Raw genomic sequence first — 14,934 nt, 5'->3', positions numbered from 1 at the left:
CTCCAAGCCGACTCGCGAGGCACCATCGGCGGGGAGCTCTGGGCGCCTGCAGCCGCTGCCGACGGAGCTCCACCACCTCACCGACCCAAACCGCCGAGTTCAGGCCGGCCGCGAGTGCCTCGCGGCTGGACTAAATTGTGTCCTACTCCCCCGGAGAAGGGCACAATTGCTCCATACGCGACCTAGCTATAAAAAAGTGCCGGTTACATGAAAAAATACAGTAAAATACAGATTTCTTAAAGGGAAACAACCCTTCAGACCAGCACTACCTCAGGATTTTTTTTTTTTTTTTTTTTACAGAACAGACTCCACAGGCTCTCGAAGCAATATGCCTTGCTTGACTTAGGGGGCAAGGCTTACTGCTGAGGCTCCTCTAAAAAAATGTGGGGAGGTGGAGGAAGTGGGGGGAGGGACCCCGCTCGTGACCCGCCGGGTTTAACACCCCCGAGGTCGGACGAACCCCCAAACAGAGTCCGCCCAAGCTCCGTCCGGCTAAAAACAGGGACAATAAACCCCCTAAACAAATTCCAACAGCCCTACCAAGGGAGATGGGTACAGATCACTCAACACCTGCTGGAGACTGAAAGAAGACTGAGGGAAATAGAGAGGAGGGGCTAGGATATACTGTCCCAAAGTTTTGTTTTCAGTCTCCACCTGCTGGTCATGATTAGATATATACCCATTCGTAAAGTTAACCTCTACTGGTCTGGAGAGTGCTAAAGAATGAATATTTAGCATGTAATTTAAGAAAATGAGATACGTGGTTGGACCAATGATGAATTATGGTGATGGATCACATTTTCTGAATGGCTCCGCAATAGACAAACGAGGACATGTCAGATTTAGATTGTAAGCTCTAACAAGCAGGGCCCTTCTCTTAAATATGTTGTCGTACAGCACTGCATATGCCTATCAGAGCTATATAGTAGTAGTAGACCAAACTATAAGCCATGACTCCGAAAACAGTATGGTGGGACATTGCCAACCTATTTTTTGTGCCTAGCACTCTGACCGGCCCTGCTGTGCCCAACCCTCTTGCATGGGTTTTCATGGGAATGGAAAATTCAAGCAGGAGGAGTGACAGGGTGACACAGGACCTGTCGGGAGTTCTAAGCCATAGGTTGGTGGTGAGAGAGAGCCAAGGGGAGGATCCGGGTAGCAGCTGTTGGAGGATGGGAGGGCACGGGCACTCCCCCCCATGCATATGGACACTTAAAAGTTAAATCCAAGTTTATTCAAAGCTTGCTATCCCACACAAATAATTGTCCGAGCTGAGAAAGAGAGATGAAGGAGTGTAAAGAGAGAATGGATGTGGCAGGGTGAGAAGAAAATAAGAACTACAATAATTGACAGGACAGGTAGAACAGGAAAGTCAGGGGTAAAAGAGTGTATCTGAAATTGTTTCAAGGTCCCCCACAGAAGGGAGAAAGAAAAGGAAATTAAATTAAAAAAAATAAATATATATATATATATATATATATATATATATATATATATATATATATATATGAAAATTAGATTCAAATCTAAAGAAAAGTAATGTTGAAAAGAAAAGTTTTAAGGTCGGTTTTGAATCTTTGCAAGGAAGTCTGGAGGCACAAATGGGAAGGCAGGGAGTTCCATAAAGGAGGGCCAAAACCAGAGTAAAAATGAGTTCCGAGTGTACTCGTGCATAATTTGTCTTGAAGTTGGGACTGTAAATAGATGTTGTTGGGCAGAATAGAGGGTTGATAAGTCTGGCAGTAGAATCAGGGTGTTATCAGCGGAATCCAGTCCAGCTCATATTTGCTACATCTCTACTGCAAATATTTAAACAAGACTGCAAAATATACCATTTATTTCTTTTCAAATGGCTACACTTACCAACGTTATCCATTAAACTTCTCAACTTTTGCACAAAATCATCCACTTCCCAGTTGCTCATCTTTGCACGCTCTTTCAAGTCAGCTCCTAAAAGTAAAAATTAAAGACGCACAACAGCAAACAGAACAGTGGATGAGGGTCAACAGGTTATGCTACTGTTGAGTGATCGTAAGAAACTATTGGAGTCAAAGGTGAAGCTCTTTAGCTCCAACTTTCAAATGGTTTTGGACAATAGACCAGATGTGTGTGATCTCTTTTCAAAAGGACTGTGGGAAAACAAACAAAACTGGTGAACGGGTGACTGGGCCAGCTCAAGTGATTATGGTGCCCTGAGACAAATTAAGTGGTGTGCAACCTCCCCCCACCCTTGCATTCCAGAGTATCTCCCTTCTCTCCTCACCCCCAGTTCAATCTCTCTCTCTCTTTGCAGCTGCCTCTCTCCCGGTGGATCTGGCATCACATCCCTCTCCAATCCCTCATGATCCTGTAAAGGTTACCACGCTTGCTGGTAGCAGCAGCATGAACAAAAGATCCTGCCCAATCTTGCCTAATGGTTAAGCTGGCTCTGATAAAGTCAGAACATTTTGTATAATGGCATATAAAGACCATAAGGCCTGTTTAATTGCCCACTATCTACTCCTGACACAATGTCACCGAGATCACTCGTACACAGACACACAATCCACGACACTGAGCTGCGCTAGCCGTGCTGCTTCCTTGGTACCAGCAATACCCTGTCACAGATCGGCTGGAGTAGCCTGAACGGACACTTAGGGCCTCTTCTACTAAACTGCGCTAACAGTTTTAGCGCGGGGAACCGCGCTGAATGACCCGCACCGCTCCCAACGCTCATAAGAACTCTATGAGCGGCAGGAGCAGCGCGGGCCATTCAGCGCGGCTCCCCGTGCTAAATCCGCTAGCACGGGGAGCACCCGTAGAAGAGGGGGTTAGACTAGGCTTTACATGAGGGAAATCTTTTATTTTTTTGCTACTTCAGCTTGTCTGCGGTGTTCTTTGCTCACAGGTTTAAAGACAATAGACTGTTTTCAGTCCAATTCTTTATATGTGAGGTTGCAAACCATTAAACCCCTGAGGCAGGCGTGTTCACCGAAACACGGACCGTGTAGGGTCCGGTTGGATTTTTATCACAGTATTTTTTTATCATTGTACTTTTTTAATTGAATTTTCATGGTTTTATATGTCAGTGTTTAAGAAATTATCTCCAGAACATCTGTATTCACAGTTTTTTGTTTTTATCGGTGGATTGTTTTCACTGTGGATCATCGGATCTCCTCATTTTAATTTGTTGGTCAGACTAGATGAGCCATTTGGCCTTTATCTGCCATCATGTTTCTATGTTTCTATAACCATAAAGCTCTATGACCTCACAATGCAGGTGTAGAGAGCCTTAGCCTATAGGAAGAGGAGATGCAAATGTTAAGAGCCTTAGCCAATAAGGAGAGAGATAATGGTTACTGCAGATGGGCATTTTTTTTGCTACTTCAGCTTGTCTGCAGTGTTCTTTGCTCACACGTTTAAAGACGGATTGTTTTCAGTCCAATTCTTTATATGTGAGGTTGCAAACCATTGGACCCCTGAGGCAGGCGTGTTCGCCGAAACACGGACCGTGTAGGGTCCGGTTGGATTTTTATCACAGTATTTTTTTATCATTGTACTTTTTTAATTGAATTTTCATGATTTTATATGTCAGTGTTTAATAAATTATCTCCAGAACATTTGTATCCACAGTTTTTTGTTTTCATCGGTGGATTGTTTTCACTGTGGATCATTGGGTCTTTATTATAAAATCATCACCACTCGACAATAGAGAGGCACTTTCGGAACTTTTTAGCCTTTCTGCGCAACAGAGAATTCCTCTTCGCTTTCATATTGTGGGGGTCCGGGACTGCCAACCTGGCCCTAACTTGAACATCTTGGCGACAACGTGGGCAGAAGACCTTCAGTGTGCACTTACGGCTCATCAGCTACAACGGGTCTTGAAACATATTCAAAAGGTATCTCCTAATATCACCCACTGGGAAATGCAATTGAAAATTGTTATGAGACTCTATATCCCGCCAGAGCGAGCAGCTCGAATGGGGATTACCCCATCTCACTTGTGCCCAAAATGTGATCACGCTCATGCTTCCTTGGGTCATATGCTTTGGGCTTGCCCCAAAATTTTCCAGTTTTGGAGTCACCTGGGACAATATGTTACACTGCTTTGGGGGAGGCGTTGGCTTCCGCAACCGAGAGCATTATTCGGATTTTACAATATTGCCATGCCTAAACCCAAAGGAATGTCCGCATTCATAGCCAGAGTTCTCTTGATGGGGAAGAAAGCTATTCTCACCAACTGGCTGTCTACTACTCCCCCGACTTATGCTCAATGGAGATCCTTGATGATAATTCACGCAACGCTTGAGCGGAGACTGGTGGGAGACCTGGATCGTGGTCCGGGTCGTAGATTTCGCCAGACCTGGGAATGTTTCTGGCAGGATCTCACTCCACATGCCCGTAGTAGACTCTTAAATATTTAGGAAGATTCCGGACTCTCAGTCTTTTGACATGGCATTGGACTCCGGGGGTGGGGAGGGTTGGGAAGGGGGGGGGATGTTGCATTGTTCTTTCTTGGACTAAGTTACTGATTGTATTGTTTGTTTGCTGTTGGAACAATAAAAATCATTTGAACATAAAATCATCACCACTCAATGTCCGATACAACTCAGCAAAAGCATTTTCTTCTATTTCTTTGTTAACAGAATCTTATTAGCTCTTACCTGCACAGAACAATCCTTTCACTTCACTCTTGATCACTACAACCCGGACGTTAGTATCATGACGAAGCTCTTCTACAGCTTTAGAGAACTGACAATAAAACAGATGAAACAATGACGCTCTAGACAGCTGGAATTTTCCAAATGCCATAGTCATATGGGGGTGGGGGGGAATTCAGTAAATGGCGTCCAAAGTCAAGTGCTGGAAGATCCATGCTAAGATGGTATTTAGCAAAAGGCGCTCAGTACAGAGCGTTCTTTGCTGAATCTCGCACCCTGTGCCTGCTCAACCCTGTCCTAGGGGACCCCTCAGCCAGTCGGGTTTTCAAGATACCCCTAATGAATATGCATGAGAGAGATTTGCATATAATGGAATTGACAGGTATGCAAATCTCCCTCATGCATATTCATTAGGGATATCTTAAAAACCCGACTGGTTGGAGGGTCCCCTAGGACAGGGTTGAGAACCACTACATTAGTGACTTTTATTCCACCAATACCTTGCAGTTCTAGGCGGATTACAAAAGAGGTAAGCTGAACATTAACAGGAGAGTTACAGGATCAGATATTAAATTATAAGACTGGGAACTTAGTCCTGAATTTACTAGATTGGGAATAATTAAGGCAAGGCATTAGTTTGTCTTGACAAATTGTCTGAATATCAGGGTTTTGGTTTCCCTTCGGAGGGTTTTGCAATCGGTCGTTGTTATCAGCATGTTGGAGAGCTGGTGGTCTAGTTTCACTGCTCGAGTTGCTAATAGGCCATCGTACATCTTCTTGTGCGGTGCGCCTTTGATTGGGGGGAAGTAAATGGGGTCCGAGTCCTCCTTGGCCTGGTTGATTTGTTCCTGATAAGGCGATCGTTCAGATAGGTGAGGGCACTACCATTCATAGCTTTGAATAGTAGACAATAAAATTTTAATAGTATTCGTGCTTGCATAGGGAGCCAGTGTGTGTCCAGGTGTGCGGTGGTGATGTAAATGCTGATGCACAACTAATGGAAGTTGGGCGTGTCCTTTGACATCATGACTAAATCCTGGGAACAGTGGTGTGGAAAGAACGAGGGGGGCAGTCCACCCTGGACGCCATCTTGGTGATGGCGCCGGTACAGGAGATATTTGGAAGTGGAAAAGGAGGACCTGGGGTATAGAAGGGGATGGGGCAGTGGGGGGTAGGAATGGCTCTTCTATGGGGTTTATGTTTGTCTCTTTTCTCTCACTGGTGATGTTGGGTGTGGAGATCAGGTTTTATGGGGGGGGGAGAATCAGGGAGTTGTGCAATGTTTATTTAGTTTTGTAGATAAGACATTGGTTACAGGGATAGTTCTGAAAGCTGAATTTGGTGGTATTCGTTCTGATGTTGTGATACTGCTTTGATGGTTGTTTATTAGTTTCTGTTCCTGATCAAAAATAAAGAATTATTAAAAAAAAAAAAAAAAAGCTGTTCATTTTTTTTTTTACATAGAAAGAGTTTATAGGAGCCAGTAAAGCTCTTTTTGAGGTTCCAGTCTTCCTCTGAGGCAGCGGTTTGTATATTGCAAAACAGGATTTTCTGTCGGGATGAAGATCTGTGTGTCGGCAGAAAGTTAAGCACAGTTGTGCGGCATGTTTGAATGAACACTCACCTAACTCGGAACAACTCTTCCAGACCAAAGAGAACTCAGACACCCTTCACTCACCCCCCCCCCAATCAAAGGCATTCAGCATTAAAAAAAAAAAAAAATACAAGACTGACTACTCGCCACGCAAGCAGCGAAACTAGACAGCCACATCTCCAATTTATTAATCTCAGCACCAAACTACAAAACCTTCAGGAGGGAAATAAAAACCAGGTTATTCAAGAAATATATCAAGACAAACTCCTGATACAGCCCTATAACCTCACCCCATCAACAGGGTGTTCCAACCAACAGCTTCCCTGTAATCTTCTGGATATGACCAGAATCTCATCCTTTTGTAATCCACCTAGAACCACAAGGTATTGGCGGAATAAAAAAAACTAATGTAATGTAAGAGAACAAAGTGAGATTTCAGCTTGCAAAGTGAAACTGTGAACTGTATAACGTATTACTAGAGACACTATTCGTGGGATAGGACCTAACACAACAAGCATAACAGACACAATATAAACCAATGGTCTCAAACTTGCGGCCCGCCAGGTCCTATTTTGAGGCCCTCGGTATGTTTACCATGATCACAAAAGTAAAATAAAACCGTTTCTTGATCATGTCTCTTTAGCTATAATTATAATATTATTATTACGACTTAGCCAACAGGAAAGATTTATAAATATAGAATTTTACCTCATGCAAAATTGTCATTTCTTTAATAAGACGTTAACTATTTTTTTCTGAGGTCCTCCAAGTACCTACAAATCCCAAAATGTGGCCCTGCAAAGGCTTTGAGTTTGAGACCACTGATATAAACGATCGATGAAAAATGACTGTTTGGTGGATGTGTGCACGAAACTGTGGCCTTTTTTTATGCCTATGATTGAATGCGAGTCAGTCCTCCTTTTTAGTAAGGACTGTTCTCCTTGAAACGGAGGGCTCCTGTTACTAAGCTGCGTTAGCGTTTTCAGCACGCGCTAAACCCGCGCTACGCGTCTAGCGCGCGTTGGCAATTTAGCACGCGCTATTCCCGCGCGTTAATGCCCTAACGCGGCTTAGTAAAAGGAGCCCCGAGTCTTTTTCTCTACCTTTTGTGAGACATTTGTGATAAATTAGTATGGCACCCAGGACCTTACTGAGGACTTTCTTTGTGGCTCAGGCCCAAATACCAAATAAGGAAATGAGGCCATAACAGTTCAGCTCTTCAGGATGCCTTAACAGAGAGGCTCAGTCACAGGCTCACCATAAACGCGCGGGACAAAGGCGGGCTGACATTACGGAGAAGACAATTGAGTGCAAGACTCCAGCGCGCTGCCGTAAAAGTTTATTTTAAAGAGTTCCAAGGGGGTGTGTGAGGGGGAAACCCCCCCCCCCCCGTTTACTTAATAGTGTTTGCACTGCCATTGGGTAGGGGGTTGGAAACCCCCCCCCCCATTATAAAGGAAACTTAACTTTTTCCGTATTTTTTAAGGGAAAAGTTAAGTTTTCTGTATAATGTGGGGGGGGTTACTCCCCTCCAAACTAACTTAGGATAGGGACACAAATAATCACCATTTACCTCAAAATGCGCCCTAAATAGAACATTCAAGGGTCTTATGGGACACTGCAAGGCCACCCACACATCACACATACACCCACAGTGCTACTGTGCCTCATTTTTTCACCATTATTTTTGATATAGTGAAGACATATAAGTGGAGTTTTTTTTTAGCCATATGAAGCTTAACTGAGGCTTTTTCTCCACTTTTTTTCAGACTGTGGGTGTACATGTGATGTGTGGGTGGCCTTGCAGTGTCCCATAAGACTCTTGAATGTTCTATTTAGGGTGCATTTTGAGGTAAATGGGGGTTACACCCCCCCCAACGGCAGCGTGAACAATAGCGCAAACACTATTAAGTAAAGTGGGAGTTCCCCCCCAACACACACCCACACTCAGAGCTCTTTAAAATAAACTTTTAGGGCAGCGCGCTGGAGTCTTGCGCTCAACTGTCTGCTCTGTAATGTCGACGCGCCTTTGTCCGGCGCGCTTTTGTCCCATCACCCTCTCAATTACACCCTAACAAAATTCTTGGCCTCGCTGGCTCTAAGCTTTATAAATATTTTTGAAGTGAATAAAATATAAAAGCTAGGCTTACCTCACTAACAAATACTTTTCCTAGTGAATTTCGGGCATGAACTCGATTCATAAGGATTTCAGCTATTCCTATATTAAACAAAATTAATAAGTTAGACATTTTTTAAAAAGAGTTTGGCAGTTCAAAAAGGTTACTATAATAAATTTAAGGATGTGTGGGGGCCATTTTTAAATTATTATAATGAATAATTTACACTTTTCCCAATTTTAATTCTTACATGTGGATCGGGGGGGTTGGATTTCTATTAATAATATATATGAATGATAAGATATTATATTCATGTGGTATATTTTTTTTTGTATATGGAAGTGGGAGGGGGTGGGGGTTATATCTTTTTGTTGTATGATATGGTAGATTTTCAAATTATATTGTCTTCTAATTGTTTGATATTTACTGTACACTTGTTGTGAATTATAAAATGAATAACGAATTAAAAAAAAAAAAAAAAGAGTTTTACACACTAAATCGACTGGCTCAGTGGAACAATTGTTATTGGATAAACCTGGTACCTATAGGTAGAGGTGGGATAAAGGGGCTGTGTTCATATTCTGCAAAATGTGTCTTGTAGCCTTGAGCTGAGAGCTGTCCCTTGGTAGTGGTTGGGAGAGGGGGAATGGCACGCAGCTTAAGGTTTGCCTAGGGCAGGGGTGTCAAAGTCCCTCCTCGAGGGCCATAATCCAGTCAGGTTTTCAGGATTTCCCCATGAATATGCATGAGGTCTATTAGCAACGGCTGGGGCCGTTACTCTTCAACATATTTATCAATGACCTGGAAAAGGAGGCAAAGTGCGAGGTTATAAAATTTGCAGACGATACCAAACTGTGCGGCAGAGTTAGGTCCAGGGAGGAGTGTGAGGACCTGCAAAGGGACCTGGACAAGCTGGAAGACTGGGCAAACAAATGGCAAATGTGCTTTAACGTGGAAAAATGCAAGGTCATGCATATAGGGAAAAAGAACCCGTTGTTCAACTACAAATTGGGGGGGGGCATTGTTGGGAGACAGCAGACTTGAGAGAGACTTGGGTGTGCTGGTGGATGCATCACTGAAGCCATCTGCACAGTGCGCAGCAGCCTCGAAAAAAGCCAACAGGATGCTGGGCATCATAAAGAGGGGCATAACAATCAGGACGCGGGAAGTCATCATGCCATTGTATCGAGCGATGGTGCGTCCACATCTGGAATACTGCGTTCAGTATTGGTCGCCGCACCTCAAGAAGGACATGGCGGTACTTGAGAGAGTCCAAAGGAGAGCAACGAAACTGGTAAAAGGGCTGGAACACTGCCCATACGCCGAGAGGTTGGATAGGCTGGGTCTCTTCTCTCTGGAAAAAAGGAGGCTCAGGGGAGATATGATAGAGACCTTCAAGATCATGAGGGGCATAGAGAGGGTGGATAGGGACAGATTCTTCAGACTGAAGGAGACAACAAATACGAGGGGGCATTCGGAGAAACTGAAGGGAGATAGGTTCAAAACAAATGCAAGGAAGTTTTTTTTCACCCAAAGGGTCGTGGACACTTGGAATGCGCTACCGGAGGAAGTGATCAGGCAGAGTACGGTACAGGGATTCAAACAGGGATTGGACGGATTCCTGAGGGATAAAGGGATCGTGGGATACTGAGGGAGGAGCTGGGATGTAACACAAGTATAGAAAGCTAACCAGGTAATAAGTATAGAAACCCAACCAGGTCGTGCATGTGCAAGACCAGAGGGTTAGGACTTCGATGGGAAGATAGGACTTCAATGAGAAACCAAGGTGGCAAGGGAGCCCCTTCTGGTGATTCAGACAGGTCGTGACCTGTTTGGGCCGCCGCGGGAGCGGACTGCCGGGCAGGATGGACCTATGGTCTGACCCGGTGGAGGCACTGCTTATGTTCTTATGAAAGCAGCGCATGCAAATAGATCTCATGCATATTCATTGGGGAAATCCTGAAAACCTGACTGGATTGTGGCCCTCAAGGAAGGACTTTGACACCCCTGGCCCAGGTCAAGGGTCGGCAACCTGCGGCTCTTCTTGCATGTGGCTGCAGTTCTCCAGGCCCATACCCTATAATCTCCCTCCCAACCCCACGATCCCCCCCCCCCCGGGCCTACCAAGGTACCTAGTGGTCCAGCAAGGGTCTTTGTGACAGGAGCACAGCCCTCTCGCTCTTGCCTCCTCACAGCTGCCTTCTAAAACACCTGCCATAACCTCTCGCAGCTGCTCACAGCATTTTCTGTAGTAACACGAGCTGCCGTGAGAGGTCCCGGCAGCCAAGAGGAGGCAGGAGCGAGGGCTATGGGTTGATGGAGGGTTGAGAGGTGTAGAGATCTGCAAGGGATTGGAGGGGAGAGAAGCCACACCTTGCGGCTCTTTGTAAATCTTGAGTCAAACATTTTGAATGAATTGGCTCTTTGCTGTAAAAAGGTTGCCAACTCCTGGCCTAGGGCATCAGATACTCTTGGAGTGTAAGAAACAATGGGCGGTCATCATTCAAGGAAAAACAAATGCTATAATTACATTTTCAAATCACCACGGGAATTTTGCACTCACAGCGATGCACAAAGCCTGAGAGCAGTTGTGCCATGCCATGTCTACCTGAACTTACTCAAAAATGTTTTGCTTTGAAAATGAGTCTTCACTGCAAACTCCCTCTCCCACTCTAATGAAAACTGCCCTCTTGGTTCCTAGTGAACGCTTTAAGACAGTGTTCTTCAACCACCGGTCCATGGACCAGTGCCGGTCCACAGAAATTTCCTGCCGGTCCACAGGGCCAGCATGTGCATCGGGCCCAAAACAGTGTTCTTCAACCGCCGGTCCACGGTGCGACTGATGCGGCGTTACCTTCGAGCCAGCTCCCTCTTCCTAACTGATTCAGTGCACAAAGCCACGGGCAGTGGCTCCTACGGGCGTCCTGCGCCTGAACCGGAAGCCTTCTCTCTGACGTTGCAACGTCAGAGGGAAGGCTTCCAGATGAGGTACCGGAAAGGTGCAATTAATAGTATTATGGGGGCGGGGTCTGGGGTGGAGCTTGGGTAGAGATGGGCGGGGTCTGGCCCACGACTTAGCCCAGTGTTCTTCAACCACAGGTCCACAGAATAATTCTTTTAGGTCCATAGGTGTAAAAAGGTTGAAAAACACTGCTTTAAGACACTAATATCATTTGAAACGAAATGTGCTTCTCAAACCCCCTCCTGGGAACCTCAGTAGTCCACTTTGAGACTGTTCTTCAATGAATCTGCAAGCACTATATGCAAATCCGTCTCATGCATATTCATTAAGGATGTCGTCCTGAAACCGGACTGGTTCGCTTGTTACCAAAGTCAGCCCTTAGTCGCTCGGTTACTCCTAGTTCTTCGCCGACCCATCGCCCATGTTCCTTTTCCACTTCCACCATTTAAGTTTTGCTGGAAAGGCAGCGAAACTCACCCCGGTGGTCTCCTCGCAGGTGGCTGAGCCTGACCTCGCTGTCCCCCGCGCCAGCGGTGACCCCTCGCGCAGCGGCGGCGAGCGGCTCACGCGCCAGGCACAGTCTCCTCAGCGCCAACATGTTGCCGTCGCGCGGCCCGGCTCCCCCTCCAGCGCTCGCGCCGCCCCCACCCAACACGCCCTTTCCGTCGCTGAACTTTGCTGCCCGTCGGCCACTTCCTTTTCTTTTTTTTTTTCCTGGCACGTTATCGTTGGGCTTTCAGGGAAGCAAGAAATAGGCTCAGTTTCTTACACCTAAGCACCCCACTCTTTTATTATTACTATTACTATTTTCGAGTGTTTGAAGCTCCAAGCAATAGGAATAGTGCAACAGCTATTTTATAACATTTTATTGAAGAAATGCAATAAATACATAATAATATAACACAGTAAAATAGTTATTACATTTAAATTGACCATATTAGTATTCTATCCCGCCTGTCTGATTTGGGGGTGTGGGGTTGGGGGGAGTGGGGTGCTGGGCGGGGTTTTTGGGGGGTATGGGGGGGTTGGGATACTATGTAACCTGAGAGGACATCAGAGTCCAGTCCTCTTGGGGGTAGGGGGGCAGTGTTCCCTCTAAGCTGCGCTGGCGTGCGCTGGCGCACAAAATATTAGGTCGCAGCGCACAAGTTTCTCGTCACAGCGCAGGACCGGCAAGATTGACTCATTTGAACTTCCTGCCGGTCCGCGCAGGACCGGCAAGATCAGCATCGGAAGCGTGCGCTGGGCCGGAGAGATCTTGGGGAGCCTCCGACAGTGGCTTTCTCCCCTCTCTGCAGCTCTCCTTTACTTCCCAGCGCAGCGATTCACGAAGGCAGCCTCGGGGCTTTTGCTGAGTCGCGGCTGCCTCTGATGATGCAACTTCCTCTTTCCTCAGAGGCGGCGCGACACAACAAAGGACCCGAGGCTGCCTTCGTGAATCGCTGCGCTGGGAAGTAAGAAGAGCTGCTGGGAGGGGAGAAAACCACTATCAGTCTGGGAAGCTGCTGGGCAGGGGAAAAAAGGGACAGCTGCTACTGGAAAGGGAGAAGGAGAGATGCTTCTGGGAGGGGAGGAGGGAAAGGAATCTGGGAAGCTGCTGGGCCAGGAAAAAAAAGGGACAGCTGCTACTGGAGAGGGAGAAGGAGAAGGAGAGATGCATCTGGGAGGGGAGGAGGGAAAGGAATCTGGGAAGCTGCTGGGCCAGGAAAAAAAAGGACAGCTGCTACTGGAGAGGGAGAAGAAGGAGAGATGCTTCTGGGAGGGGAGGAGGGAAAGGAATCTGGGAAGCTGCTGGGCAAGGAAAAAAAGGGACAGCTGCTACTGGATAAGGAGAAGAAGGAGAGATGCTTCTGGGAGGGGAGGAGGGAAAGGAATCTGGGAAGCTGCTGGGCAAGGAAAAAAAGGGACAGCTGCTACTGGATAAGGAGAAGAAGGAGAGATGCTTCTGGGAGGGGAGGAGGGAAAGGAATCTGGGAAGCTGCTGGGCAAGGAAAAAAAAGGGACAGCTGCTACTGGAGAGGGAGACGGAGAGATGCTGCTGGGAGGGGAGGAAGGGAAGAGAGTTACTGCTGGACAGGAGGCTGGGAGAAAGAAAGAAAGGGGGCAGGCAGGGAAACAGAAGGAAAGAAGAGAAACAGAAAAAAAGAAAGAAAGGTCAGGGAGAGAGGAAGAAAAAGTTGGGGGAGGGAATGAGGTGTGGAGGAGAGAAAGCATACAGGCTGATAGAAGGGAAGAAAGATTGGATGCACAGTCAGAAGAAGAAAGTGCAACCAGAAATCACCAGACAAGGTAGGAAAAATGATTTTATTTTAAATTTAGCAAAGTGGAGGCAGTATTACCACAGTTTTCAAAGGAATTTGCCCAAATAACTTAATAGTTAACTGGGTAAATTCCCAGAGATGAAAACTTCCCTTCACTTACTATGCACAGTTCTGAATTTATATCTGCTGTCTATATTTTACAATATGGTCCCCTTTTACTAAACCGCAATAGTGGTTTTTAGCGCAGGGAGCCTATGAGCGTCAAGAGCAGTGCTGGGCATTCAGCGCAGCTCCCTGCGCTAAAAACTGCTATTGTGGTTTAATAAAAAGGATGGAGGGTATATTTGTCTATTTTTGTATGCTATAAAAACCAAATACAGAGAGAGACTGAGAGCTGTTGACGAAGAGCTACGTGTGTGTCTTTCTTCCATTCCAGCCAGAATATCAGCTTTGTGTTCAGCCAAACAGGCCCAGGTTTCGCACTGAATAAAGTATTTTATAATTTTTATTTCATAATAAAGTAATTATAAAATACTTTCTTTGTGTTTATTTGATTCCTATTCAAGAGAATTACTTTATATATAGTCAATATAGGCAGAGAGTTAAATTTTTTAACATTTTCTAATGGTGGTGTGCCTCGTGATTTTTTTCATGAAACAAGTGTGCCTTTGCCCAAAAAAGGTTGAAAAACACTGGTCTAGAAATTGAAAGCATCAAACGTATTGTCTTCTGGACTGTTTTTAATTTACAGTTTACACATATGGATGTAACAGACATAACTACATTTGTTGTAAAACATTTATTAAGATATCATTTCATCCCTACAATTTCTGTGTTCTTAAAAATATTATTTAACGTTATTTAATTTAGCGTGTAGGCCTAAAATTCCTTTGAATACCTCGTCCTCATGTATCAGCAACTTTGACAACATATTTATTTGGCTCATAACTTGCTGGCGCCCGATATTTTTAGCTCACAGTGAAAAAAGTTTGCTCACAACACCCGCCCGCTTAGAGGGAACACTGGTAGGGAGCTCTGTTTTCTATATTTGAAATGTTTTTGCCCTGCTGTTTCTTTGTGATCTGGTTGTTGCTTAATAAAAACAGATTTCACATAAATTGACCATATTAACTTCTAATAAATGTTTATCATTGCTTCAAAATAAATTTTTTAAACAGGACTTATTCATAGATTTTGTTTAGAATTATAGGAATTTTGATTGAGCGCAAATAATTTATAACATTTTTGAGCACAATTAAAACAATGTTTTACCATGAATTCAACTGCAAAGAACATCCTCCTACATCACATTTTTCATTTGCATAAACATTTTATCATTCCTCCAACATATATTTTAATA

At 45.0% G+C, this 14,934-nt stretch overlaps 1 protein-coding gene across 1 annotated transcript in view; it reads right to left on the bottom strand.

Moving 5' to 3' along the window:
* ECHDC2 (enoyl-CoA hydratase domain containing 2) overlaps window positions 1-11,970 on the bottom strand; it is a 32,637-nt gene extending 20,667 nt beyond the window's left edge. Inside the window, exons 1-4 of the mRNA XM_033916382.1 lie at window positions 11,791-11,970; window positions 8,385-8,452; window positions 4,644-4,731; window positions 1,864-1,950 (exon numbers count right to left, since the gene is read on the bottom strand). Of these exons, the coding sequence (XP_033772273.1) occupies window positions 1,864-1,950; window positions 4,644-4,731; window positions 8,385-8,452; window positions 11,791-11,911 (364 nt within the window). The 5' untranslated portion in view covers window positions 11,912-11,970. The remainder of the gene's footprint in view (window positions 1-1,863; window positions 1,951-4,643; window positions 4,732-8,384; window positions 8,453-11,790) is intronic.
* Between the last annotated feature and the right edge of the window lie 2,964 nt (window positions 11,971-14,934).

This window comes from Geotrypetes seraphini, chromosome 12 (genome assembly GCF_902459505.1).
Source record: "Geotrypetes seraphini chromosome 12, aGeoSer1.1, whole genome shotgun sequence".
Taxonomy (NCBI): domain Eukaryota; kingdom Metazoa; phylum Chordata; class Amphibia; order Gymnophiona; family Dermophiidae; genus Geotrypetes; species Geotrypetes seraphini.
Note: the sequence above shows the minus strand (reverse complement) of the source record. Positions and strands in the feature narration are given on the sequence as shown.